At 41.7% G+C, this 25,385-nt stretch overlaps 2 protein-coding genes across 3 annotated transcripts in view; both read right to left on the bottom strand.

The window, feature by feature from the left end:
* The window catches only part of myo5aa (myosin VAa), a 52,200-nt gene extending 32,064 nt beyond the window's left edge, over nt 1-20,136 (bottom strand). The window contains exons 1-5 of one of the 2 annotated variants that reach the window (XM_041033695.1): nt 19,963-20,136; nt 7,949-8,059; nt 4,283-4,454; nt 3,248-3,392; nt 1,342-1,498 (exon numbers count right to left, since the gene is read on the bottom strand). In XM_041033695.1, the coding sequence (XP_040889629.1) occupies nt 1,342-1,498; nt 3,248-3,392; nt 4,283-4,454; nt 7,949-8,059; nt 19,963-19,989 (612 nt within the window). In that variant the 5' untranslated portion in view covers nt 19,990-20,136. Of the gene's footprint in view, nt 1-1,341; nt 1,499-3,247; nt 3,393-4,282; nt 4,455-7,948; nt 8,060-15,378; nt 15,486-19,962 lie in introns of those variants that run through there. The other variant, XM_041033704.1, reaches the window with a different exon arrangement.
* A 980-nt stretch (nt 20,137-21,116) lies between these two features.
* arpp19a (cAMP-regulated phosphoprotein 19a) lies at nt 21,117-25,334 on the bottom strand. Its single transcript, XM_041042354.1, has 3 exons — nt 25,178-25,334; nt 24,144-24,266; nt 21,117-22,765 (listed from the first exon to the last, which is right to left on the bottom strand). The coding sequence occupies exons 1-3, from the start codon at nt 25,232-25,234 to the stop codon at nt 22,595-22,597; spliced, it is 351 nt and encodes a 116-aa protein (XP_040898288.1). The 5' UTR covers nt 25,235-25,334; the 3' UTR covers nt 21,117-22,594.
* Between the last annotated feature and the right edge of the window lie 51 nt (nt 25,335-25,385).

Below are 25,385 nucleotides of genomic sequence, written 5' to 3'. Positions count from 1 at the left end.
TTTAATGGATCCTTCCACACAGGAGTTGGATCAATTATATGTTGATGGACATTTCCTGCTGAGCTACTGTACTGTACGCCGGCAAACAAATCATCTGCAGTCAGCAGACTTAGTTCAATATGCTCGATTGCTCAATGAGCCCACTAGGAATTGTCAGTAGACGGGTGGGGCAACATAAAAAGACAAATACACACACACACACACACACCAGCTACATAACCAGCCTGCCTGAACAGAGTTAAATCGTGTGTGAACACAGAGGGTTCTTGCTGAGTTAAGGCCAAACACACAGTCTTTCACTGCAGACAAGGAGTCTTTCAGCAGGGCAGGTATTCCAGTCTCTGCCTGCATCAGCCAAACATATATCAACACACACACACACACACACACACACACTCACACTCACTCACTCTCAGTCCTGCACACAAACACGCACAGGTTTTGTAATGTCAAAAAGGCTGATGCAACCATCTACTCTGCATCCAGGCTTAGAGGCTGAAGTGACATCACTGCGACGAAAGAAAGCTTTCTATTCATTTCTGTCAGCTCGCCTCTGATTGGCTCGAGCTGAAAGTGGTGGCTGGGAGGAGGAGAGTGATGTGAGCCGAGAGGTTGGAAAGGACGGACAGGGCGGGGGATGGCAGGAGGTGGAGCGGGGTGGAAGAGGGGGGGTTGTGGCATATGGGCACAGGAGAGCTCTCCAACCCCTCCTGTCTTTATGACTCCGCAGGAAGAAATGCACAAATACACACGCGCTTAAGGATAAGACCTGTGTTATCACAGCGAGAGAGCAGCCCGAGGCCAGAAAGACAGAGTGTGGTGGAGAAACTGAAGAGGAGAAGAGATGAGAGAAGAAGCACAAGCAATATCTTCCACAAATCAGCTAAGCTTGTGAACATACTGTTGAGTAATAGGGCCAAGGAAACAAGCTTCTATACAAACAAACTGCCAGGAAACATGACGCAAGACTTTCACTGATGGGAAATTCACAGCTATGGAACAGAGCTTTTTTCAGCAGCTTGGAGGGGTGGGGGGTGGGGGGTGGGATCCAGTCCCTCACAACCACAACACATTTCAAGTGTTTTGACCTGTAATTTTATATACACAGTGTGTACAAAGTTGCATCAAGCAATTTCACAAATTCAAATCTGTAAATCTGGACAATGTTTATGAAAAGCAACAGCACAAATTGGAAATAAGTGCTCACAAAAGGTTTAAAACATGTTAACTGCTTTAGATTTTCAACAATGTTCTCTATTACCTTGACAGCAGGCAAACTTTTAGTGTCACCAGCTCCACGATAAAACTGAAATCAATCCTAGGTAAGCATCGAGTCCTCACCTCCATGATGGGGTTGGAGGCCAAGACCTTCTCCTCCACGTTGGCCTCGCTGGCGGAGCCGCTGACCGTAGCAAAGTATCTCATGGCATATTTGGCTGATACTGTCTTTCCTGCTCCGGACTCCCCGCTCACAATGATGGACTGGTTCCTCTCATCCCTGACAGGTTCAAACAGAAACAAGAAGACTGTATTAATCATGTTTTACTGTAGGACTGTGAAGACCAGTTCTGACTATAGGATAAATTGGATTGAGGGTGGTGAGTTCTTGTGGCTTCATAACGCTCACTTACATCAGAGTTAAATGAAACTAGGGCTAAGGTTAAGGATTACTCTAGTGTACAGCATATGCACCAGTCTTCCATAGTTTAATAATTATAGTGTGACTCAAACAATGCCAGGGTTAGGCCTTGGGCAGATAGAAAGTGTCAGATGCTATCATCAACAAACATGTTCAGTGCCTGCAGGCAGAGCAGGTGTTAACACACCTTATGACCCCTGTTGTTGCTCTGTGTGCTTTAATATCTCAGCAGGCCGCCCTCCCTGTTATCCCCAGAGCTGAAAACAAAATCCTCAAGCAATGCTGCCCCCTCCTACTGCGCCACCTTTCCTTGGAATAAACTCCCAGCTGCTGGAGGGGAAGCTGGCTTGGTTGCAATCCACTAGTGTCTCAGAAGGCAGGATATTTCTTTGAATGCTCTCTCACAAGGTTTCATTTTTCTTCCCTTACACCCTCAGGTTTTTGGTGGAGTTTTACCTCGTATTCCTACAGGTAATGGCTTGTGACTGCAACTAATGCTGTTGTGGGTGTGTAAAGCCCCACTCTGACACTGTACGTCACATAGAGCTATAGATACAAGTAAATAAATTTGACATGAATTAAGTGGTGTGACGTAACTGTTTGAGCTGAGCTCATGTATCCAGTATTTGCCAGTGGTTCCATATTACATACAGATGTGGCCAAAAGTGTTGGTACCCTTACACCTCATTGAAGTAATGCTCCACTCTTGCTGGAAAGTGTTGAAATTAAAAGCTCTTTTGTCGTGCATACCTGCTCGCCTTCGCTAAAACACCAAGAACCAAGGAAAACTTAAAAACAGATGCAAGCTGACCTTCAAGGCACAACATTGTACAGTCGCACCACAGGACGACCAGGACAACCCTACTTTTGAAAGAGAAACATAAAAAACCTGACAGTTTGGCCAAACTACCAGATGAGAAGAGCAGAAGTCTCATTGAGAGCAACAAACAGAGTCTGATTGTAGTGATTACCTCCTCCTCTTCCTCCTTTTGGGCCCAGAGTCTGACCATAAAGAGGAGGAGGCTCACATCCTTATTGTGGAGAGCTTCCTGCTTTACACCTACGAACCTTTGATCCATGTGTTGAACCAGCGTTACTTTACTTCCATCCCATATACAGAATGGAAAAAAAGGTTCTCTAGGAACTTCAAGGTGTCAGTACCATTCTGATTTGTTTTATAATTTAAAATATATTACATAAAAAATTAAAAGCTATGTTTCTGCTCTGTTGAATGTGGAGAAGTGAATTATGGATGTCAATTATTTATTTATTTTTGTAAGTGGAAGGTTACCAACACTTTCAGCAAAGTGTGTAAATACCATACCAACATTTTAATGTGTCTGTTTATAGTCTCACTGTCGGTGGATCTGCATGAACACACAATTTATTTAAGTGATTAATATCAGTGAGGAAAATATTATTAATTGTACAGCTGGTTGGATCCAACAGAGAAAACCACAGTGTGTGTGTGTGTGTGTGTGTGTGATTAAAAGAGTGAGAGAGCGACAGAGACGGTGAGACTACCATGAGGCTATTTCTGTCTCAGCTTTGACCTACAAACCCTGAAAGGAGACTAGAACGAGAGCTACTCAGGTAACACACACAAACCTGGCCATCTGTTTGTAAGCCTCCTCTGCCACAGCAAAGATATGTGGGTCCATGTCTCCCATGTTCTGACCGCTGTAGGCATTGATGATGTCTGTTCCGTAGATTGGCAGCGTCTCATACGGGTTGATGGCCACCAGAACGATTCCTACAACACACAGGTAAAAGGAATAAGCTCACCTGCAGCAGACCTGGGCTGTATTAAACAGGTATCACACTGTTATGCTAGGAGAGGGCAGGAATCATAATTCAAATGTAATATACAGTGCATATTGTTCATTATCAAAATGCAAAGGGCCTGTTTAAAATAAACAACCGCATCCTGATCAGATCTTGTTTGATTCACTTTCTGTTTTTGTACTTGCGGCAAAAACAACACTTTAAAAAACACAGCACAGGTGGCGATTGGTGGGTTTACAAAACAAACCAAAACTGTAAAAACACTATGAAAAATAAATGAAAGACATCTCATACTTTGCATTAATCCTCTTGAATTTCCTAAAAAATAATGCATTAGTGTACAATAGCAGTGAATAGGTACACTGTTTACAGCTAATAAGGGACAAGTTTTATCAATGAGTGTAAACGTATTCGATAAGCATAGCATACAAATGTTGAATGGACACACTGAACAATGCTTGACTAATAGTATAAATACAGTGAAGGTTACTGAAGGCCGCAGACGTCAAGGCAGCGCTTAACTAAGAAACCATAAAACAGTGCATTTTGAAGCATTATACGGCTGATTAGCATGATGTAGTATGAACAAAATTGGGCTGAGCTATAAACACAATGGAAATTGAACACAATCTCAACTGTTTGCTTTAGTAAATCATTAGTTCCACAGATTTATCTTAAAAGGTTTCACATGTTTTTTGATCACACAGTTGAGGCTGACATGTACAGGTTGGTGAGAAGGACTATGATTAAGTCTCAGTGCTAAGTCACATGTTTTTTATTTTTATTTTTATTAGCATTCCTTAAAATTCAGTTATTTGAAACATACAGTTGGGGTTGATGGTTTGAGCGCCTTCTTACCACAGTAAGTGTAGATGAGCTTAGAGTCGATGAAGCGGACTTTGAGGTTGTGCAGCACGGCCGGCTCATGGAGGTAGCTGAGCGCTGTGAGGTCATTCTCGCCCACCAGGATGTCTGGGTTTCGCAGGTAAGGCAGGTTCTTCGTCTTGGGGTCCAGTTTGTGCTCAATGTTCTAAGGATAACCAGGAAACCAGAGATACAGGACAGTATTTTATGCAAAGCGTAACAGCAGTGCATCTTCCACAGATTCAAATGTAAGAAGTCACACAAAGACCAATTCAGTCTCAATGCTGACATTAAAATATGTCTGATTTTTACAGACACCTGTCACCCACTAAGATGCAAGTCATTTCTATGGCTGCAGTATAAATACACTTCTACAGTAATGTGTTGATTAGGGGTGTGCCCGATTCATCGATTCATAGATTAATTGTGACGCGACACCTGACGATTCAGAATCGATTCATAAATGTTCAAAAATCGATTCTTTTAATAACGGAAGGAACGTGCAGCGGTCGGAACGAAAAAAAGTAGCGGCCCCCCGGACATATTATGGGGCCCTATGATTGATGATCGATGATCACTGAATCGGCTAAAACGGAATCTATATCGCGGAATTTGACATAATTTGAGTGCAATGCTGTTTTCGTGTGGAAGAGGAACGTGTGTCTGGGGAAAACTGCACAGAGGGAAGCAAATCTGGGTGGCACAACAAGCCCCTTCCACAGACTAAGCCCGTCCCCCTTCAAAACAATGTAAACATGGCGAAGCGGCTGCGTACGGCTCTGTGTTAGTCGGCGAAAAAACTGCGAAACTCGACGCGAACTGCTCGGCTCTGTACTGAGGGGTTAGCGTCGAGTGTTGCATATTCTGTCAACACTCCAACACTCCGTTGACTGGAAACGTAAGAATACGCGCAGTGACCACATAGTGTCCAAAATCCATATGAGAAACAATCTGACTGACATGCAGTAAGATTTAAAAGGATTACTTTCTGGACATGTAAATCAACATATCAGATTGTAATAGAAGTGGAAATATTGTCAGTTTCCTTTCCCTATTTTTTTCTTTTCTTTTTTTAACAAATATTTTTTTCATGTACATGTTCATAATAAAATAATCAAATCAGAATCATGTCAGTTAGTGCTGCACGATTTGAGGAAAATGTGCGATTGCGATTATTGTGGACAATATTGCGATTTGCGATTGCGATTATGATATTATAAATGAATGGTGTCATGAGTCCACTTGCTTGAATATCAAGGACAACACATACAATAATGAGACACAAAAAAAATACAAAACCTGAAGATTATAGACTGTTTGTTCCAAATAACTTAATATCAAAAGTTAAAATATTAAAAAATAAATAAATATTTTCAAAATGTATCCGTGATTGTACGTTGTGGTTCAGGCGGTTTTCATTTTTATCTTTCACGTTACTTGGCTGGCCTTTTATTTTCATGCGCTCGTCGAATTTTTCTCTGTGTTGTCTCAAATGTTGATAGAGATTGGTCGTATTACCTCGGGACGTAGCGACTTTAGCTTTGCAGGTTTTACACAGCACGTCTTGCTGTTCAGGGTCGCCTAATACTATTAATATCATTCCTGGACAACTGGGTAAGGAAATCGAGCGCACCGTCACTACGACCTGCCCCGTGCGCAGATTATTGCAGGTTGCAGAAACGGTGCGTTCGATTTGTTTACCCAGTTGTCCAGGAATGATACTAATAGTATTACTTGCGCGCATATTATACCTATTTCGTGGCCACAAATTAGTATTTCGTGCGCACGTTATAGCTACTTTGTGGCCATAATTTAATATATTTTTTGACCATGTCACTAGAGGGGCTCCGTAGCTCGTCCATCGTGTTCCTCCTCAGCTTCCATGTCAGTCACTACTGTTTGCTGAAAGCCGGGTAGTCACGTGACCACACCTGCGGCTGCCCACAGCCTGTGGATGTGGCGTCAATTACTCCACATTGGTTTACATTTAATCGCAAATCGCAGTCTTTTATGCGGTTACGTAATCGCACAGCGTGATATCGCGATTGCGATTAGATTAATCGTGCAGCACTAATGTCAGTACAGCCACATAATATATATTTTTTAGTATTATTATTATTGTTTTTAATCTACATCACTAAATGAAACAGGCATTACATGTGCAAGCTAATGTTTTCTCAGAGGAGTTAGAAAAGATAGAGATAAACGTGTTTTACTTCAATGAATGGATATTTAAAAATATACATTATTTTACAAGTAACTACAGAGTGAGAAAAGAAACATTCTATGTGGGAAAAAAAGATTAATCGAGATGCATCGATAATCGGGAAATCATCGAATCGTAGCACTGTGAATCGTAATCGAATCGTGAGGTGACTTAGATGGCACACCCCTAGTGTTGATTTTATTAAACCAAGCAGCAGTCAGCCTTACTATGCCACAAGACTAGATTCTGTTTATACTTACCAAATTATGAGAATGAAGCACGCCCTTTTTCATTGTTAAAAGCCAAAAGTGAAGAGGTTTCTTCCCTGTACATTAAATTAAATCAAGTCGTGTGATAAAATCCACTGACAGATTTCTTCTGGACAAGCATCTGCAAACTTCTTTACAGTTGGGCCACTGCAGTTTCTGAGGTCTGGCTGTCTGAGGCTGACTAACACTGGAGAAGCCATCACTTAAATGATCAATAACAGATGTTCACACCCACTAAAAGTCTTCATACAGTATTTCATACATATGTTAAAAGTCATGAGACAGGCTACTGATTTGTCATGGCTCCAGAGCGAAGCGGCTGTTTTGTACCGACGTTTTTGATTTCGTTCCCCTCTCTCTGTGTCGAACGTTCAGCTTGCATGTCCGTATTAAATGGATCTCTTTCTGTTTTAAAAGCGTATTTAATTTTGCAACAGGAAGTCTCTTAGCATAAGGAATGAATTAGATAATCCGGTTATTTTACTGACTAATTAAGTGTCTTTTCCAACAGCAGCTATCTGGTTCACATGAACTTGTGCATTACTCCACCAAGCCTGCATCAATCATCTAAAATAGAAATTTTAATTTTTACATGGATCCAGATCAGCATCCAAATCCACAATGACAGATATAGTGCAGTATTTTATAGAAAACTGTAAAAAAAAATGAGGATAAATACCGTATTTTGGGCTATGTTGAAAACTGTTTGCCGCAGCGACCCTACAAAGCTAACTGACTGAAACATGACGTGATATTTAGGTACACAAATAACCTTAACTCCTTTTAAAAATATATCCACCTGGCCTGGTTTGGCACCAGAAATCTGTCACTTGTTCCTTGGCAGTAAAACAAATTTTACTGATAACTGTTAAGTTTTGGAGACATTAAACAGCCAGCCAAACATTGCTAGAAGTAAGAAATATGTGCTGGGAGCTGTTTGTATTCTAAGCTGAGGAGTTAAATCCATTTAAAATGCTCCTTGGGGCATCTTTGCAACCAGGCCTCATTTGTGGAGAGTGCTAATGGTAAAACCTATAGCCGCTAATGAGACGCTGTGCTTTGAAGTGTCTTTGCGGCAGAGTAAGGGGGAGACAGAGAAAGCAACAAAAAGAGCTGAGAGGAGAGAAAACACAGAGGAAGAGTGAGACCGATCCCTCCCCTCCCTGCTCCTCCATTCATCCTCACCGTTCCATCCTCCAGCATGAGCTGCAGGGAGGCGTCGCCATTTTTGTAGTCCTTGATGAGCTCAGCAGACTTCCACACCTCCTCTGCATCAGGGATCCACACCCGAGCACACTGAGAGACAGGAGGAGAGAGAATAATTAGATAAAAACATGCTATGGCACTTGAGAAACAGAACGTAATCCAAGATCCAGGATTGCTGACATTTCACATTTCCACTGACAATACCTGGGTCAGTATGAAAACTATATCTACAACTGTTATATATCTATAACTGAAATGTCTGAGTTTCTCTGAGGATCCTGTTGTTATAAACTACTCCGACTGGTTTTCCAAGCAGGCTTGGATAAAGATAAGTCAACCGGAGAGAGTACTTGACTCAAGTTTCCTCTACCTCAGTTCAACTAAAACCTTTTTTTCCTAAAAACAAGGATGACAGGAGAGTTACTAAAGGGTCCATCCTCTTTTACTTAAAACTGTGTGACCTCAGAGGAAACACTGGGTTCTGTGTTTGCCCAGTCATGAGCACATGGCTTGTAATGGTCAGTAAAGTTGTGGGAAAACTGTTGAACAAATAGTAGCACATAATGGCTGAAGAATGTGGTTGTGGATACTGTGTGGTCATAACTCAAACGTCTCTCTCACACACACACAGACACACACTGCTATAAAACCGATTCAGGCCTTTGAGGACTTGTGACTGCAGGAAATCAGCTGATCACAGACTTGTGGAAAAACAGCGATGAACGCTGACAGTCACATGGCTGAGGAATCCAGCTCACAAGCGTAGACAAATGCACGTACACACACATACACACTCATGCTTCTTACGTCATTCCTATCTTCTAAAGGTATAGGAGTTTGCAAGATGACTGTGCAGCTACTGGAGAACTGAGTGAACCTCCAGCCTAAGACCTAAGTCGGTGGTCCAGAAACACTTGAGTTGTTTTTCTTGCATTTGACATTACATAAGAGGAAAGATGAGCACTAATTAAATTAAGGGTTTAAGAAAACAGCATTTGTTTTCTTAAACAAATGCTAGTGCTATTTAATCCCCAGGAGCAGAAAGTGACTGAAAGTGACATTTATGTGTGTTTGTTTTGTGTAGGATCATTCATCCGCCACAAATAAATTCATCATATGGCGCAAATGAGAAAATGTTATTTTTGAATTTGGCAAACTGACCCTTTAACCTGATTCTGCAAATTAAACCATAAAACTTTCAAAATGAAAGTGGATAAAAATATCCTCAACACTCTTTTGTCTTTGTTAAAGCATTATGTAGGACGCACCAAATACACAAGCACATTCACACCCGCACCTCCACAAGCCACTACAGGACTGAGACTCTAAAGCCTTTATGTGTTATAATCTTAACATGAAGGAGGATTTTCACATTAGTGAGCCCCGTTTATTTCAAATACCAACATACACAGAACACATACAGTGAACTGCTAATGTTTACTGACATCTTCTTCATGAGGACAAAAATTTCATGGCTTCGTTACATAAACTGCTGATGACATTTTCTCAGAGTTTGCGAAAGAAAGGCCTCATTGTATAGGTGCACAACGAGAGAGAAACTGGTTAATTTGGTCTGATGCTTCACTACCGATCATCTGAATCATGACATCATGGTCACACAAACCCTCGACCGTCCTCCCTCTGTCTGTCTGTCTGTCTCTCACTCTGAGTATTAAGAAGAGTGGTGGTGGGAAATGGCAGCTACAGCCTCTCAGAGAACGAACGACATATAACACAGCAATAAAAGAACAGAGAAAGTCTTGTCCTCATGCTCATATCCCTAAAATTACTCAGTAACATTTTTAATACATCATATCTACTTGTCATCTGTGATTACAGAGCCTTACTGATAGTGTCTGAAAGTGTTATTCACATATTTTTCTTCAGAGCTACACCCCTCTCCCCCTGTCTTTAATCCTTTTTTCTGTCTCCACCTCTGCAGGAACACCAAACAGTGTGATCAGTGTGGTTAGGTAGTGTGTGGTGTGGTTTAAATTTAGACAGTTAAGAAAGAAAAGACATAATCTGAGTCAAAGGATGAAACTAATAAAAAAAAACACCACACCGAGAATCTGAGTAACATATAATATGTTCCTTCAAAGTAAGTGAAAGAATAAAAACCTACATAGGGAATAAACAGTATGTGAGACAACTAAAGTACAATTTGAACAGGGAATGTGGTGACAACCTGCTTGTGTTATAATGCTGACTGTGTGTGGGAGAGAGGGAGGTGGAGAGAGTCACTGTGTGCTGGAGCTCTACTGAAACTGGATTTTTAAGGCCATACAAATAAAGATACATGAAAATAATAATAGTGAGCAATAAGCAGCAATGTCACCTATAGAGCTGATGGAGAGAAACAGATCAGGAGCACACAGCCAATGTAGTTCCTTATAGAGGAACAAGGCAGAGCATGAGAGAAGAGATCTTCCTAATTAAACTTTCACCAAAGAGTCTGAGTTTGTCCTGAGTTACAGATCAAACAGCAACTAAAAAAGGAGAGAACCTCACAAACAGCCGGCGTTATCAAACCACAGATCACAACCTCACATCTGTTTGACACAAACACTCACAACTAATATATCTATTGGGTCAAACATCCTCAACATAGACCCCCCCAAATACAATGGATTAAACGAAGACAGTGAATCAACATTTTAAACTCATTTCATTTTCAAATAAACAATCTCTGCAACAAACAGGAACAACTTTATAATTACTGCTGACATGTTATCGGCACATTTAGCCCACTGCTGCTATCTGCTGAGAAAATACTAAGAAGTGTTGTCCGTACAAAATCAGCCTGAAAAATATAACAGATATATCATAGCTTCTGTCACCTTCAGGTGTAAGGAGCCAATTATTCAGGTGTCAGATGTGTCAGCCTGAACGTTGGGGAAAAGTGTATAAAACGATGCACAAAATATCTAAAATATTCATGTATGACGGAGGTACAGAGCCATGAAAAACATGGAGTCTTCACCGAATATTTCACTCACTGTAAACGTCATACAGCTTCAATAAAGAGCTGGGACAAGCTGATACAAAACATATTTGATAATAAGTGAAATAAGACGACTATCACAACCTTACAGCTACATAAAGGGGAAACAAAAGTGGAAAAAAAACACTTTGATAAGGGGTTGAATTTGTATACAATTTCAGGAGAACACAGTCCGTCATGGCTGCCTCTCCCTCTCTCCTCATTCTACTATCACCTTTTTGGTCCCTACAGGAGACTGTCCCAGCAGCCAGCCTCCTAGCAACGCAGAGAGACAGAGGAGGAGAGAGACATAGAGGGAACGAGGGAGGAGGAGGAGGCTAAAAATAGCTACAGTGAGCTTTGAGCAGCATCACACCTCACAGAGACATCACTGCGCTACTGAGCACACTTCCCGATCCTGACAATCATTTTCTCACTTTCTCTCACACACACACACACACACACACACACACACACACACACACACACACACACACACACACACACACACACACACACACACACACACACATTTGCGCATCTATCCTTGTTAGGACATTGACACTGACTTCCATTCACCATGGACAGCCTAACTCCAACCTGACCTCAGCTTTGGTCCCCAGGAGGACCACAATATTTATATCAGAAAAGGTCCCAAGGAGGTAACAAAAATGTGTACACACACACATACACACATGCATATAGACGTTAACATGCTTCAAGGACATCATCCTCCACCATGAAACACAAACTGGAGAAGAGAAGCGTCTGGAAGCTGGAGAGGACAGTGTGATGAGTCAGAGAGCAGCCACTCTGCCTCACAGAGGGATGGGTGATGGTCAGGCTGGTGTGTTATGGGTGACACCTTATTTGAGATAATAAATCACATCACTAAAGCGTGTCTGCACTGAGCTCGTCCCTCATATGTCGCATTCATGAGTATGGGCACAGTGCTTGGTCTGTGAACTCAAAACAGCCAATGAGAGGCTCAATTTCATTTGCAGGTTTGTGACGTCTTATTTTATTTTTCTTTATCTGTGTACTGGCCGTGGTCTGTGTGATGAATTAGTGTTCATATGGCTATAGAGCAGAGCTCAAGAGGACGCTGACTAATTAACTAGAAACTAGCTAGCACATATTCACTATTAGAATATGGAGAGGACGCATACAAACAATGCAACACCTTCTTCAGCTTTGATCTGCATCCAGCCTGAAACAGATGCTCTTGTTTGAAACGAACGGTGACATATTCAGTGTATTCAGTGTGATCCCGCCCTGAGCATACGACTAATTGCTCCGATAATTTCCTTCCACTCTAGGAGCAGGCAGTGAAAACCCAGTCAAGAGACTTCTGATTTGGTTATTAACACTACATTAAAGGGTTAGTCCAGCAATTTAGTTTTGGACTTCCATAAGGTCGAGGGATTCACTTAGGACAAATTTAAAAAGAAGTGGTCAAAACTGAGGCAGCAAAGGCTGAGATATTCAGAAGTTTAGACCCCAACATGGGTCAAGCTACAAAAACTCTGGGTCCCATAACACAACCAGGGCTGCAAACAGCGATTATGACTCCTCATGACGAGTTAACTGAGTATGTAGAATCGATGGAGTGCCCCTTTACTGTGGACAGATCATAGGGCAGTTTCATCTTTTTGAGCTTCAGTGTGATGGCAGTTATTACTTATGGTCATTACCCTAGCTGATTATAACAAAAAGAAAAAAAAAAAAATCAAATCCCCAGTGTTATGGCGACTTACCAGCATATCTGAATTCAAAGAGTGCTTTTAAACAGGCACTGTTTAAGACTGAGGCTGCCGACGTCCTGCACAATGAAGACGAGATAATGACTTCTTGTCCTTAATACACTCCACTTACAATACTCTATCACTAAGATACACGAAAATGTCACAGACTATTCGGGTTGTAAGGGATTTCCATAGACCGCTATTGTGATATTCATTATTTCTACAATAAATATGCATTACATTGATCATACTGGAGGACAACACTGATTCAGCAACATCAGTGCACTAGAGGCCCAGCCTGACGCATCAACTATTTAATGACACCATTTCTTTTACCAGACTTACCAGATGAATTAACCAAAAGTAGCAACAGACAGTAAGATGCTAGATCAGATAAAAAAGATGAACGTTGCCAGTAATGATCTCTACACCCAGTCTGCTCTTTCCCTCACAGTAGTTGTTGGCAGGTCAGTTCACAGCAGGGAAAGGCTGCTCTTGAAGGTACGAGGCTGGGCTGATGCTAATCCTGGTTTAACTGAGACAAAGGATCAGGACCTGATTAGGCTAACTCAGGGTTTAACACCAGCTAATCTTACTCCAGTCAACTACACCGCGATTTCATTAAATTCACATATGGCTACAGGTTACCAAGACCGCAACTGCTACGAACTCAACAATAACAGCTTCTACTTGTCTCATTCTGGTCCTGAACCACAGACAAAGACGCTGAACATAAACTAATGTAAGCAACCAAAAGGAGAATAAGAGAAACAATGAGTGTGGATGTATTTACGTTAATAAAGATGCAAGATTAAACTGATTCCATCCAAAACTGCACACCACGGCATGGAGCTCAAAGAAAGATGACTGGACGTACTCTTTTTGTGATTTAAGTTTGCAAACTTTGGCAGGTGTCATTAAAGTAATTTTCATTTCAGCTGTAAATCCAACAAAGACGAAATGTCAGACCATTGCAGCTATTGGGAGGATGTTGGATGAGTGATGTTTGGAGGTTACAGAAGTCAGGGACCTGGAGAGAGAGAGAGAGAGAGAGTGTGTGTGTGTGTGTATACAGTGTACTGTATGTAGATGTATGCATGTGTACGTGTGCTGGGGGTATAGGGTTGTAACTGCAGGGCGGGGCATTCGGGAGAAGTGTTTACAAATCTGCACAAAGTCAACAGCAGATTAGAGAGACTTCACCCTGCTAATGCTGAGCTCTAAGCTTTCACTCTTGGACTGGAGTCCCCCTGGCCTGCTACATACAGTGCCTGCTCTGAACCCTCGCAAGGTTTTCTCCATCTTATCAAACCATAGGCCGCTTAAGTAAATGCTTATCAGACCACCTTCATGGAAATCACTTCCAGTTTACCTTGGCATGTAATTTCTGCACAACTGCTAAACGTCTTGTTACAACTACAGAAATTAATTTGGGTCAAAAAGGTCTAATCATGGTCTATACATTATACATGGCGCTATACGCTCAACAAACAAAAATATACTCCTCCTGTCCTCTGTTGTGAAGAACTGGCCGGTCTACAGAGTGAAATAATGTTGTTCTCTTAACTGTACAGAAGATTGAAAGGAATTAAGGAAAGGCACATCATAAAAGTGAACCAAGTCGACATAGATTAAAACCTTAAACCATTTTACAATACAGACTGGTAGAGACAACTATCCAGACAGCTGCAGTGGAATGTGAAAAGTGTTTTGCCCACATATTCTCAGTAAAGCTGTCAATGGAGTCCCAGACTGCAGAAGCCTCGTCACATGATGCCACTCATGTGAGAATCTGCTGTTTTTCTGCTCAGCTGGGCAGACGCAGCGTGACGCCAAGACTCACAGACCTCAGCGCTGGTGGAGAGTTTGGTAGAAAGGAGCCTCAATAGTCTCACTACACCCATTGCTGTTCCCTAACTAGACTCTTGGCACAACTAGTGTGCCAGTGTACAGTGATTACCACAGATCAGAGTCTCTTAGTGAGAAGCCGTGATGCTGCCCAGCACCTAATCACATTAGGAAGAGTCAGAGCTGACTCTTTCACTTGTGTACGTAATGTCAGGGTGGGAGAGTGATATGTCTGCACACAGTTTATGCACGATAGGTCTAAATCTTGATCTCAGACACAAGGAGACACTATGCTCAATGCTACAATTCAACTCTTCTACACCAAAACAAGCCACAGCAAACCTGAGGAGAGAGATTTATATGATCTGTAAGTCAACAGTACAAAGTATTGTTCAACAGTAGAACATCAGGTTCTCCACTGTAGCCAACGAGGGTGTAAGCCTGTGCAACACAGGCAAACAGTCCTGTATCTAAATTACGGGTGTGAAACCACTTTAGGCTTCCAGTGATTGAATTTTGACAATCTGAAACAAAGATTTTGTTGTTATTTGGACTGACGCTAAAATCTGATTTGGCGCTTATAGAAGAAGGGTGTGTCGGGACTGGGGCTCTATGTTCCCCCATTAGAGAGACACGGCACCAAACTGAAGACCAAAACTTCATGAGATCACTCATTAAAGAACTTAATATAAGCTAAAAAGAACAAACGTAGCTTAAAAGATCACCTTGTTTAATATGCTTCTTTTTAAACAGTTTCACATGCTACATATCATTAATCAATGAGCAAAAGGACGGGGTGGAAATTCAAAACGTAAAAATAAATTACAACTTACTTGGACAAACATATACTCCAACTCCCGGTTCATCTTGCCTCTTTATCAAGCGTCTAGCTCATGCTGTGAGTCTGCTGGTTTTCTGGATGCCTCCAGCCGCGCACGCCACAAGACCAGACACTAAATAATCGAGCACTGACCTCCAGAACTCGCTGGTGGATGAAACCTTCCCATTGTGTCTGTAGACACAAGCGGCGTTCACTGACGTTCTCCAAAGCTCCTCGCCCTGTGACAGATGACTGGCCATCTCTGCTGTCTATCACATATCCCGGGCTTCCTTCCTCTAATCACATGAGTTCTGAAGCAGACAGATTCTCAGAGCAAGCAAACAGGACTTTCCCACAAATCACTGACATGGTTCGAAATAACTTTCTGACAGACAGGCAGTAAACCTGAATCTTGTTCCTACACACACACACAATTAAAAGTGTGTGAGGAGCAAAATGTCTTTGTCACATCTGCATGAAATTTAAGTAAATTTGAATTTCTGAAACTAATATTTATTTCTGTTTACACTGTGTAACAATGACAGTGACTTCATTTGATTTAGGACACTGGTTCAAAACAAACAGGAAGTTGAAATGCTTTGCTAAAGCTGTGTTTCTTAAACCATCACAATAAATACATAAATAACTTCAGCACTGTAATACTGAAAAAAAAAACAACAATATAAATTGAAATCACTATTTCGGGTCATAAACATGTAACCTTACTCTCTGTCCATCTACCCTGGCATGTCTGTCTGCATTGGCCAGGCGATGACTACATGCCAGGGCATATCCAAAATGACTGCGCAATTACTTTAACCAGGTTATCTCCGTAACCTAATGCACATGCTTTATATTAGAGCCGAGGAGAACAAAATAAACCACTGGCATTAGATAATGTAAAATTCACCACCTGATGCAACTGATATGACACTTATATCACACAAAGCATGACTGATCTGTTCCATGATATGTCTGTATAAACTCCTGAGGTATAATATGAAACCTATACATCATTGTAATGTTGTTACAAACAGCAGCTTTCTACCACATGTGATTTAGTTTACACTGGAGTTACATCAGCTTTGATTTATCCTTCCTTAACATCAATCAGTCATTCAAAATTCAACACGGAAGTGGTTTTCTGAATGACTCTGACCAGCTTGATGATCAGACTTAAATGCCATTTTAATCTCACTTCATTCATGAATTAAACTCACCAAAATCATGAGAGCAATGTTCTGTGAGTGAAGGGAACAGTTCAATATCACTCTCATGTCTGTACAGTAAATATGAAGACAGAGCTGATGATCTCATATATCCCAAAATGTCTCACTATTCCTTCAATCTATGATTCCCATACCAACTCTCTCCAGCGTCTCCTCAAATTAATCTTCCTCTCTTCTCTCTTACTTGAAAAATATGAAAAAAGGAATCTTTAGTGTTAAGAGTGTTATGGTATCAAGATAAAAGAGGTCATGTGTATCAGGATCCTTCCTAACCACATCAGAGGTCAACAGCAGTGATCCTGCTGAGCCTCGTTCATTAATGTTTCATCACCAGCTCCTGCTGAGGAATGACAGTCAACCACAGCCGAATTACAGTCACAGATAAAGACAAATTAATGCTGTCTGAACTGTAACCAGAGGCAAAGTTTCTCTGTGTGACTCTGCATCTCCTACACAGTAGGTTTGTGAAACGGGAAATCTGCAGAAGCAATAGTTCTCTTTTCAGCTTAGGTTCATGAATCAATGCTGAATCTAGTAATTCTAAAAATACAGCATATGCTCTTGTTGTGGTCCAGCAAAACACTCCTCTAAATGCAGTGTGTGTTTATTTTGGAAACTTTTGTTTGTGTGTGGAAGAGCCTTCCCAGCTCTGAATCATCTAATGGAGCAGCACCTCACTTCCATTTCCAGGAGAACGTCCTCCCTCTCTTCCATTTCTGCTTCATGTTACACAGCAGTGTTTCAGCACTGAATTCACAGCCTCTGACTTTAATTTTGACCCTGTTTTTTTTTAACGTGTCTAAAGTGGATCAAACAGACTGACTCTAGTCTAATGAAAAAGTCTTTACCTCTCACTTGCCTCTCTTTATACTGGCAGGTCAGGTCAGACATGAGCCAAACGTAGAGGGGAGCTCTGTGTGTGTGCTGTGTGTGTGTGTGTGTGTGTGTGTGTGTGTGTGTGTGTGTGTGTGTGTGTGTGTGTGTGTGTGTGTGTGTGTTAGTGTGTGTTTGTGCATGTTAACCAAGCAGCTCAGACACACTCAATAAGCTTCTATAAGGCTGACTCATACGCACAAAGGGCAGAGTGTTTCCTACCCCTATGTTGGAAAAGTAAAACACAGAGAGAGGTTTGACATCAGAGGCTGACTCCTAAAACAGACTCTACCATTCAAAGCGGGAACTAACTTTGGGTTTCCCAAGCAAACTGACATGTACATCCAAAGTTTCCCCTATTTCTTTGCAATTAAAACCTTTTAACACCCAACAAGATTCTTATGGAGTAAGACAGGCATATTGATGGCTGGTGGCAAGCCAAATCCTGCTGGCAGAGGTAACAAATATACTGCAGCAGCCTCAGCCAAAATCTACTGGAATTTGATTAGTGGTTGGATTTGACACCCCGGTGCTATTTAAGTAAACTCAATGCATCTAAATATTATTTTTACTTTTCTTGACCTAAAAGCGTGTGAAAGCAGGCAAGAACCCTTGCCTGCTTTCAGGCAAGGGTAAAGGGGGGTGGGTGTAACTTTGAGTCTTAAATTTCTAGAGCTGCAACTAATGGTTGTCTGACATGCATCACACTGCATGTCAGACAAGTCACCATCAACTTCACTGTTAGAGAGACACATTTTCTGAAGAAAATTAAAAGACATTTTGCAAGACACTGAACGTAGTGCACAACAAAAGCACAGGCAACGTGCTAGCATCCAGCTACAAACATAAACATACACATCTGTAACTTTGAGTAAAACCCTGATAAGTTTCTTTGGGCTATAACATGTCCAAAGATGCCCATCACAAATTCCTGAAGTCCAAGATGATCTCTTCAAACTTCATTTTATTCAACCGACAGATATTTAGATTTACTACTAGCAATGGCTAAGAAAAACAAAAAGAAAGCTGTAATAAGCTGAACCATGACTTTAATCAAATAATCAGTAAGTTGGTGCCAGTGCATTTTCTGTCAGTCAACTTATCAATTAATTGAATAACTGTTTCCTTGCTAAATACAACCCTCGACTTGTGTCTTTTTGCTTTCCTCTCTCTTTAAAGATCAGAGGACAGGGTCAGCTACAGGACAGGATCCCAGGAGCTAGCAAGGACATTTCATCAGTCCAGCCCCATCAGTCCATTCACTGACACAGGGTTCAAACCTATCATCTGGTCTGTCAACACGAGGCACAACTGATAGCAAAGTGGTTCAAATTACAAATACACAGTAGTGCTGCAGTTTGGTATATATTTGAAAAGACATTTCATTGTGATAATTGTCAACATAACACAAACATTTTGTCTTCAGCACAACCCTTATTCAGGCTGAACACACCAGCTGTCGAAGAAGGGGGGTGGGTGACTCATCTCCCTCACACACACACACACACACACACACACACACACACACACACACCATTTTTTTGTTTCACAGTTGCAGTCATAGAAACACTACAATAACAGCAGCAACTACACATATGACCTTGTGAGTCTTCAGGGCAACAGGCCTGCTCAGCAGCAGTGTCATATTCTCCTCAGTGAGCACCGGCTCTACACACACGCTGAGGCTTCAGGGCCTCTGCTGCTATAAACACCCTGGATGCTAAAGGGAAGGATGCTACACTGTCCGGATGCGGCGCTAGTCGCAGCATCTCTCAGCGGTACCCAACCTGAAGGACTCGGCTCACATCCCCAATAACCGGGTCAAACAACCGGGACAAGTAACAGCACAAATGTAAACGACTAACACGGGGCCATACAGATGCACAGGTTTGGGCCAAAGCCACATATTATTGTTTAAAATCGTAAAACCAGAGCCTCCATGATGGCTGGCACCGCCTTTGCATCATCCCAGCCCCCTAGCTTCCAGTTAAGGGGGGTGGGGGAGTTGATGTAAAATAGGCCCGAGAAGAGAAGATATCTTGTTTTGGTAAACAAACAAGGTGATAAATGATAATGAATAACAATAATAATAAACCGTTTAATGAATATGGGTGGACAGGACGACTGTCGTGAGGAAAGCGAGGTGTTTCTGTCGCATCTGTAGACGTTGTCTCTCCGTCAGCTGCGCCCATTTCAGCGCTGCCCTGACATCTTTATCTAAAACACATCTCCGTGTCCTCACACACCGGCATGTTTTCTGCGGCTTCACAAACATTTTCATTCATTTAAACCCGCCGCCACCGAGCCTGCTATTATCTCACAAGAAAGACACTATTTTTTTCCGTAGCGAAAAACAAACTCCTAGCTTGTTTGCCGGGAAAATTAACCTGAACATTTGAGAGCACATTGCACGACGCTAACCCGGCGACCAGGACGTTTATTTAGCCGATATGCTAGCACCCAGCTGCATACATGTAAATGTACACTTGTTTTACCTTTGTGTACAGCTCCGACGCTGCCATGACGGTCACACGCTATGTCCTTTCTCCAATCTGGGCTAAAACTCCGGCAGGTCTCCGGCACTGCACGGGACTCGGTGTGTGTGTTCATGAAGCGGAGGAGGAAATCCTTTGTCGCTGCCGGGACTCAAGGTGAAGATGTGTCTCTTATCGCCATGATAACCTGGAAAGCTAGAGGCTGCTGAGGTTTCGGTGTCTCACTTTGCATTCTGGGTATGATGGATGAAATGATTCAGCCAAACACACACAGGGGGCTGCTGCCGCTGCCGCCTGAAAAACTCCGCCCCCCGGTGGTCAAGGGTTCACAGTACACCAACAAAAGGGAAAAAAAAACATTCTTAGGCAAAACGTTGTTCTTTAAAAAACGGATTAGCAAGGACATCTTTATATTAGATGTTTCTCTTTTTCCTTTAGAAACACGGAGTTCAAATACATCACATAGTAAAATATACTGCATTTCATGTGACTGTCTTTCATAGCTGAGGAGCACTGCTGCAAACTCCATGACATAAAAAAAGGTTTTAAACTGTAATTTATGAAGGCCGCTCAGCTGTGGGCTCCTACAATTGTCAGTCATATCAATCAGTTGTTATTTTATTCAGGTGGATTGTTTGGGTGTTACAGGTTTTCCTATAAATATCAATGTTTCTGTCCATGTTGTAGTTGTAATTTTTAAAAATATTTTAATTCAAGTTTTTCAACAAAAGAGGAAAGAAGTTTTTTTATCATGGTAAACTGGATGGGTATAATGCAGCATGTCCGTGCCAAAGGTACCATTGTGAAGCTTGCACAATTTTGGTGAAAGTATTGGGGTTTGGGTTTTTAAAAAATAGAAAAAATCAAAACCTAAAAGAAATCTGAAGACCGATGAGTTCAGATCCTTTTGTTGACAGCTACATTATTGGTGACCACAAATTGCCATATAATGTAATAAACGATCAACATGTTTGCAATATTTTCTTAGATTATGTGTAAAGGAACGTTTGTCTTCAACCAGGTTTTCAGAGCAGGGGAAAAAGATATAGATGAAGACAAATAGGTACTCTCTGTCCCCATCCAAGTGAAACTTTCACCTTAAACACACAATATGTCCTAAAACATGTAAACATAATACACGTGACACAGCAATTAAACATTTGTGCAAAACTATTGTATTTACAAAACAAAATGGCACAAAGTGACAGCAGGGCAGCCACATACATGCACAGCTCAGATGGATGTACTGCTAGCTTAGATTTACCACATCACAGGTAAACTTCATCCAGTCAGCGAGGCCCCTGGAAAAGCACTACACAGGGCCGAGGACAATTTTAAGATAGAACTACTTTAACTTATGCGCATAGAAGATTTTTCCCCCCCAAATCTCAACATAATTCATTACAGTCTTTGTTCCCAGTGCCAAGAGCTGCTCCCAGTACATTTTTTTAACAGATTTATACTCACACAGCACAAACACTGGTCCCTACTGACAGGAATATAGCTTTCAGGTCCCATATACCCCCACTACCCACTTCTAACACAGTAATGCCTCATTCATGACAACTTGGAACTAGTAACTTTGACCCAAGGGAGAGGACTGTGTCGTCCCCTGACGCTGAAATGCATGGCACACCACAAACACAATGCAAACTTTCAACATGACATTTCAGACTGAAGCCAAGAACGGTGCCCCCTTCTCTTTTATACTTGACAAAAGTTCTTCGTTTCAGGATGTCTTGAATGAACCATTTATCTTCCACCCAGAGCTTCCATGTTGCACCCGAGCTTTTCAGTTTACTTGTCTGTTCAGTGCACCTTCAGGAATTCAAATGGAGCTCAGTGAGGTTTGCCTTTTGGAGCCCTGCGTCGCACATGCAGTTCCTCATGATACTCTGGCCTTCGCTGTGTGGTTCTTTAGTATGGCCCCACCCCCCATGTTTCACAATCAAAGTGTTAATAAAACTGAGCTTGGCCTCTGGATTACTATACTCAGTCAATCACTCAAGCATACTGACAGCACAATTTAGAATAAGGACATACAGTGAATGAAACAAATCTGATGTTAAACTTTGTAAAAGGCTGACGTCTGCCCCTGTGCCAAACAAAAGCAAATATATATATGTATATTTATATATATCTCCTGATGTCTATACCAAAGCCCTCCAACCACACAAGATGCAGCTTCTGTTTCTCGCCCCTCTCTTCAGCCAGTAAACACCGTGGTATCCATCGTCCATCACTCGTACGGAAGAGTCACAGTCGTCACACTCACACTTGGATGTCCTGTCTTTCAGTGTATCTTACATTGAAGTAATGAGAAAATAAAAAGGAACATGGAAAAGTAAGAGGACAATGACAAAAGGGCAGTCAATTTGGGGAGGGGGGGGGCGGTAGCAAGGGACAAAAAAAAGACAAGGGAAGGGCCCAGTGGGGTGAAAACAAAAATAAACAGGATTTGAAGGTACCAGCTAGCCAGTTCACTGAGTATTAGGATGTGGGTTCTTGTTGGGTGGGGTCCAGGCTGTTGGGGAGGGGGCAGAGGTTGGGGACAGGTGGTGCTGTGAGGGGTGGGAGAGGTAGAGGGTTAGGGCTAGGAGGTGCTGCAGGGGATGACGTGGCTGCGTGTGCATCAGCCTGCCAGTTTACTGGCCACCAGAGAGGGTTTCCTCTGGGGCAGGTCCTGCGGGGTGGGGATGTGGTCCCCTGTGATCTCGGTCTTCTCTGGTGCAGCTGTTGGCAACTGTTTGTTCTTTATCTTTGCTTTAGCCATGTTGTAGTCACCTGAGTCAAAGTACTTTTGCTGTAAAAAGACATAAAATTTTAATTTTAAACTGAAAAAATCAACTAACAAAACCAAATAATACCAACAGTATATTGTGAACATTTAATGTTATAAATATTTCAAAATTATTTAATTACATTGCAAGGAAAAACCAACTGTATTTTCAGTATGCAGCATGTACAGATAAAGGTCGTGTTAAGACTTACTAACTTATATTTTATTATATAAAGAAAGCTAATGTCAAAAATTTGTTTTAAAGGTAACTTGTAGGTGAGTTTCTAATGACTAGTTGTGCTATGGAGCAATGTTTTTATAAGTGCTCTTCATTTTGGTCCTTGTTTTGTTTGTATCACACACAAAAGGACACGCAGGCGGCGTGATACACAATTTTAAGCCAACAAAGGCAGTGAACAAGAAGACTGTTAGCAAGTCAACATAGATAAGACCACAAAATCTAAATCTTTGCGAATGCTTTATAAAAGGGAGTACACACTCTCTGCATGCTTATTACAAGTCAAGGATACACACTGAGCATTTTGCTAAAAATAACCATAACTTTGTTTTGTTTACAAGAAACGCCACAGGGCACTTTTAAACGACAGTATTTCAGTTTGTTTGACAAGATAAATATATTTAGGTTTGTACTGATTATTATTCTCTTTATAGGTTCTTGTAACAAATGTTTACTTATCAAATCACTTCAACTATAAAATGCCTGAGTTAAAAAATCGTTTAGTCGCAAAAAGCTGAAATGTATTCAATTCTGATTGTATGAAATGATAAAATGATGAGAAAATCAAACTGCGTCTTGTTGTTACCCCACATGACTGGTTTAGTACATTCGTTTTACCTGATGAATGACTTAAGCATTCATTAAGCACTGAGCATTTCAGCACTCTTGAGTGTAAAGATAAAAGTTGTTTTGACTTAAGGTAGTTTTTGAATTATTCAGTCTAACAAAATGTAAATAAATAAACAAAGGCGTGTTTACAGGTGCACCTGGCTAAAACTAACACAGTTTAAAACCACATCCTTGTAATAAATACTGCCATCAGGAAGGTTATAAAGTTCAGGTTTTGTTGAAACAGTCAAGAGGCGTTGATTCAACTTAATGGTCTTTTGGAATCTGTAACTTGTGGTGTAGTTGATTTGTACTGTGTTATACTGAGAGACATTTCTAACATTTAGTCTGTTCACATTGAAATAAATGATATGCCTTGAAAAAGACTAGTAAGTGGACCTTAAGATGTTTTGTCAAATAGAATTAGATTAGATATACCTAATAACCTGGCAACTAAGTGTAAGTGCAATGTTACGAACCAAAAATGACACTGGGTTCAGTGATTGTCCTCAAGTGAAGCCTGAACGTTTAGCAGACAAACATATAATAACTCACCCCCTTTTGGAGGCGTTTGCGAAGCAGATCAGAGCCTCCGGGTTTATTTCCTAAATTTGGGTATCTGGCCTTCAGTTTAGCCTCCTCTGCCTTCTCAGGACTGATCACCTTGTCCTGAACCTCCTGAAAACAAGCAGAAGTGTGAGGCATTGCGATGACAGTGAGACTTCTTGCTCAACAAGCACATAGTCACTGCACAACAAGAGAGCACATACAGCAGGTGCCTCCAGGCTCCCTCTGAAATATTTGTCAGCTGATGGCACTGCGGTATAGAAATAACCCGACTGTCCTTTACAAACGTATACACACGTTTACCAAAAGACAAAATTTCTGAATAAGATCTGTGCAACGATGACTAACTGCCCATATTTGACATAGCTAGTTAAATCAATATTAGCGAAGGTGTTTAAATATTCACCTGCCAAGTTAAAATTATCGTTACTGCTACCCTTGGCTGTGTGGCTTCTCTGGGCTGGGCGGTCGGTTGGGATTAAGGCTAACCGTTAAATTTGCAACTAAAACCCTTTGTTGTATACATTATTAGTAGCCGAGGCAGCTAGCTACGTATCACTCTAGCAGCACTCCAGCAAAACTGAGGTAGTTAAGTGGAGCTGAAGATAAAATGACTGTAACTAGGCTTCAAGCCAGGGTGCAGAAATCTGTTGGGCTAAGCTAGTGTTAGCCGCTGAGCTAACTGTTGCCGCTGATTTGCCAGTGTGTGAATGTCACGACAGTTAGCCTAGCGGATGGTGAGCTGCTAACATTAGCTAGTCGTAGCTCAGACTTTCACACCAACCATCCGAAACATTCACTCTGTTAGCAACCGAAACGTCTGGCCAGCTAGCCGGTAACGAAATGTCGTTACACTGTTTGACAAATAACATTAACTATTAACCAGGGCTCGGTAGCTAGCTTCGGTTGATATGTCAACAATAACGAGCGCGGGGCGAAGAAGCTAACGCGGCGTAACGTTGCGTTGGCTATAACAAAGTCAACGGTGCTGCTGCTCAGCATGCTAAACGGTGCACAGTTACCTTCTCGTCTACTGATGTCTCCTCGGCCGTCTGCGTCTCTTCGTTATCCCCGGACATTTCTATAATGATCGTGAACTCAGACCAGAGAAAAGCTCACTAGCAGTCCGAGTGATCCCCTGCTCTGACTTTCCGTACCCATACGACTGCCGCCGAGTGCTCCCGCACAAGAACTAATACGTCACATGCGGAGACACCATGCGCGCTCACG

This window comes from Toxotes jaculatrix, chromosome 1 (genome assembly GCF_017976425.1).
Source record: "Toxotes jaculatrix isolate fToxJac2 chromosome 1, fToxJac2.pri, whole genome shotgun sequence".
NCBI classification, from domain to species: Eukaryota; Metazoa; Chordata; class Actinopteri; family Toxotidae; genus Toxotes; species Toxotes jaculatrix.
This window is presented reverse-complemented; position numbering and strand designations above follow the sequence as displayed.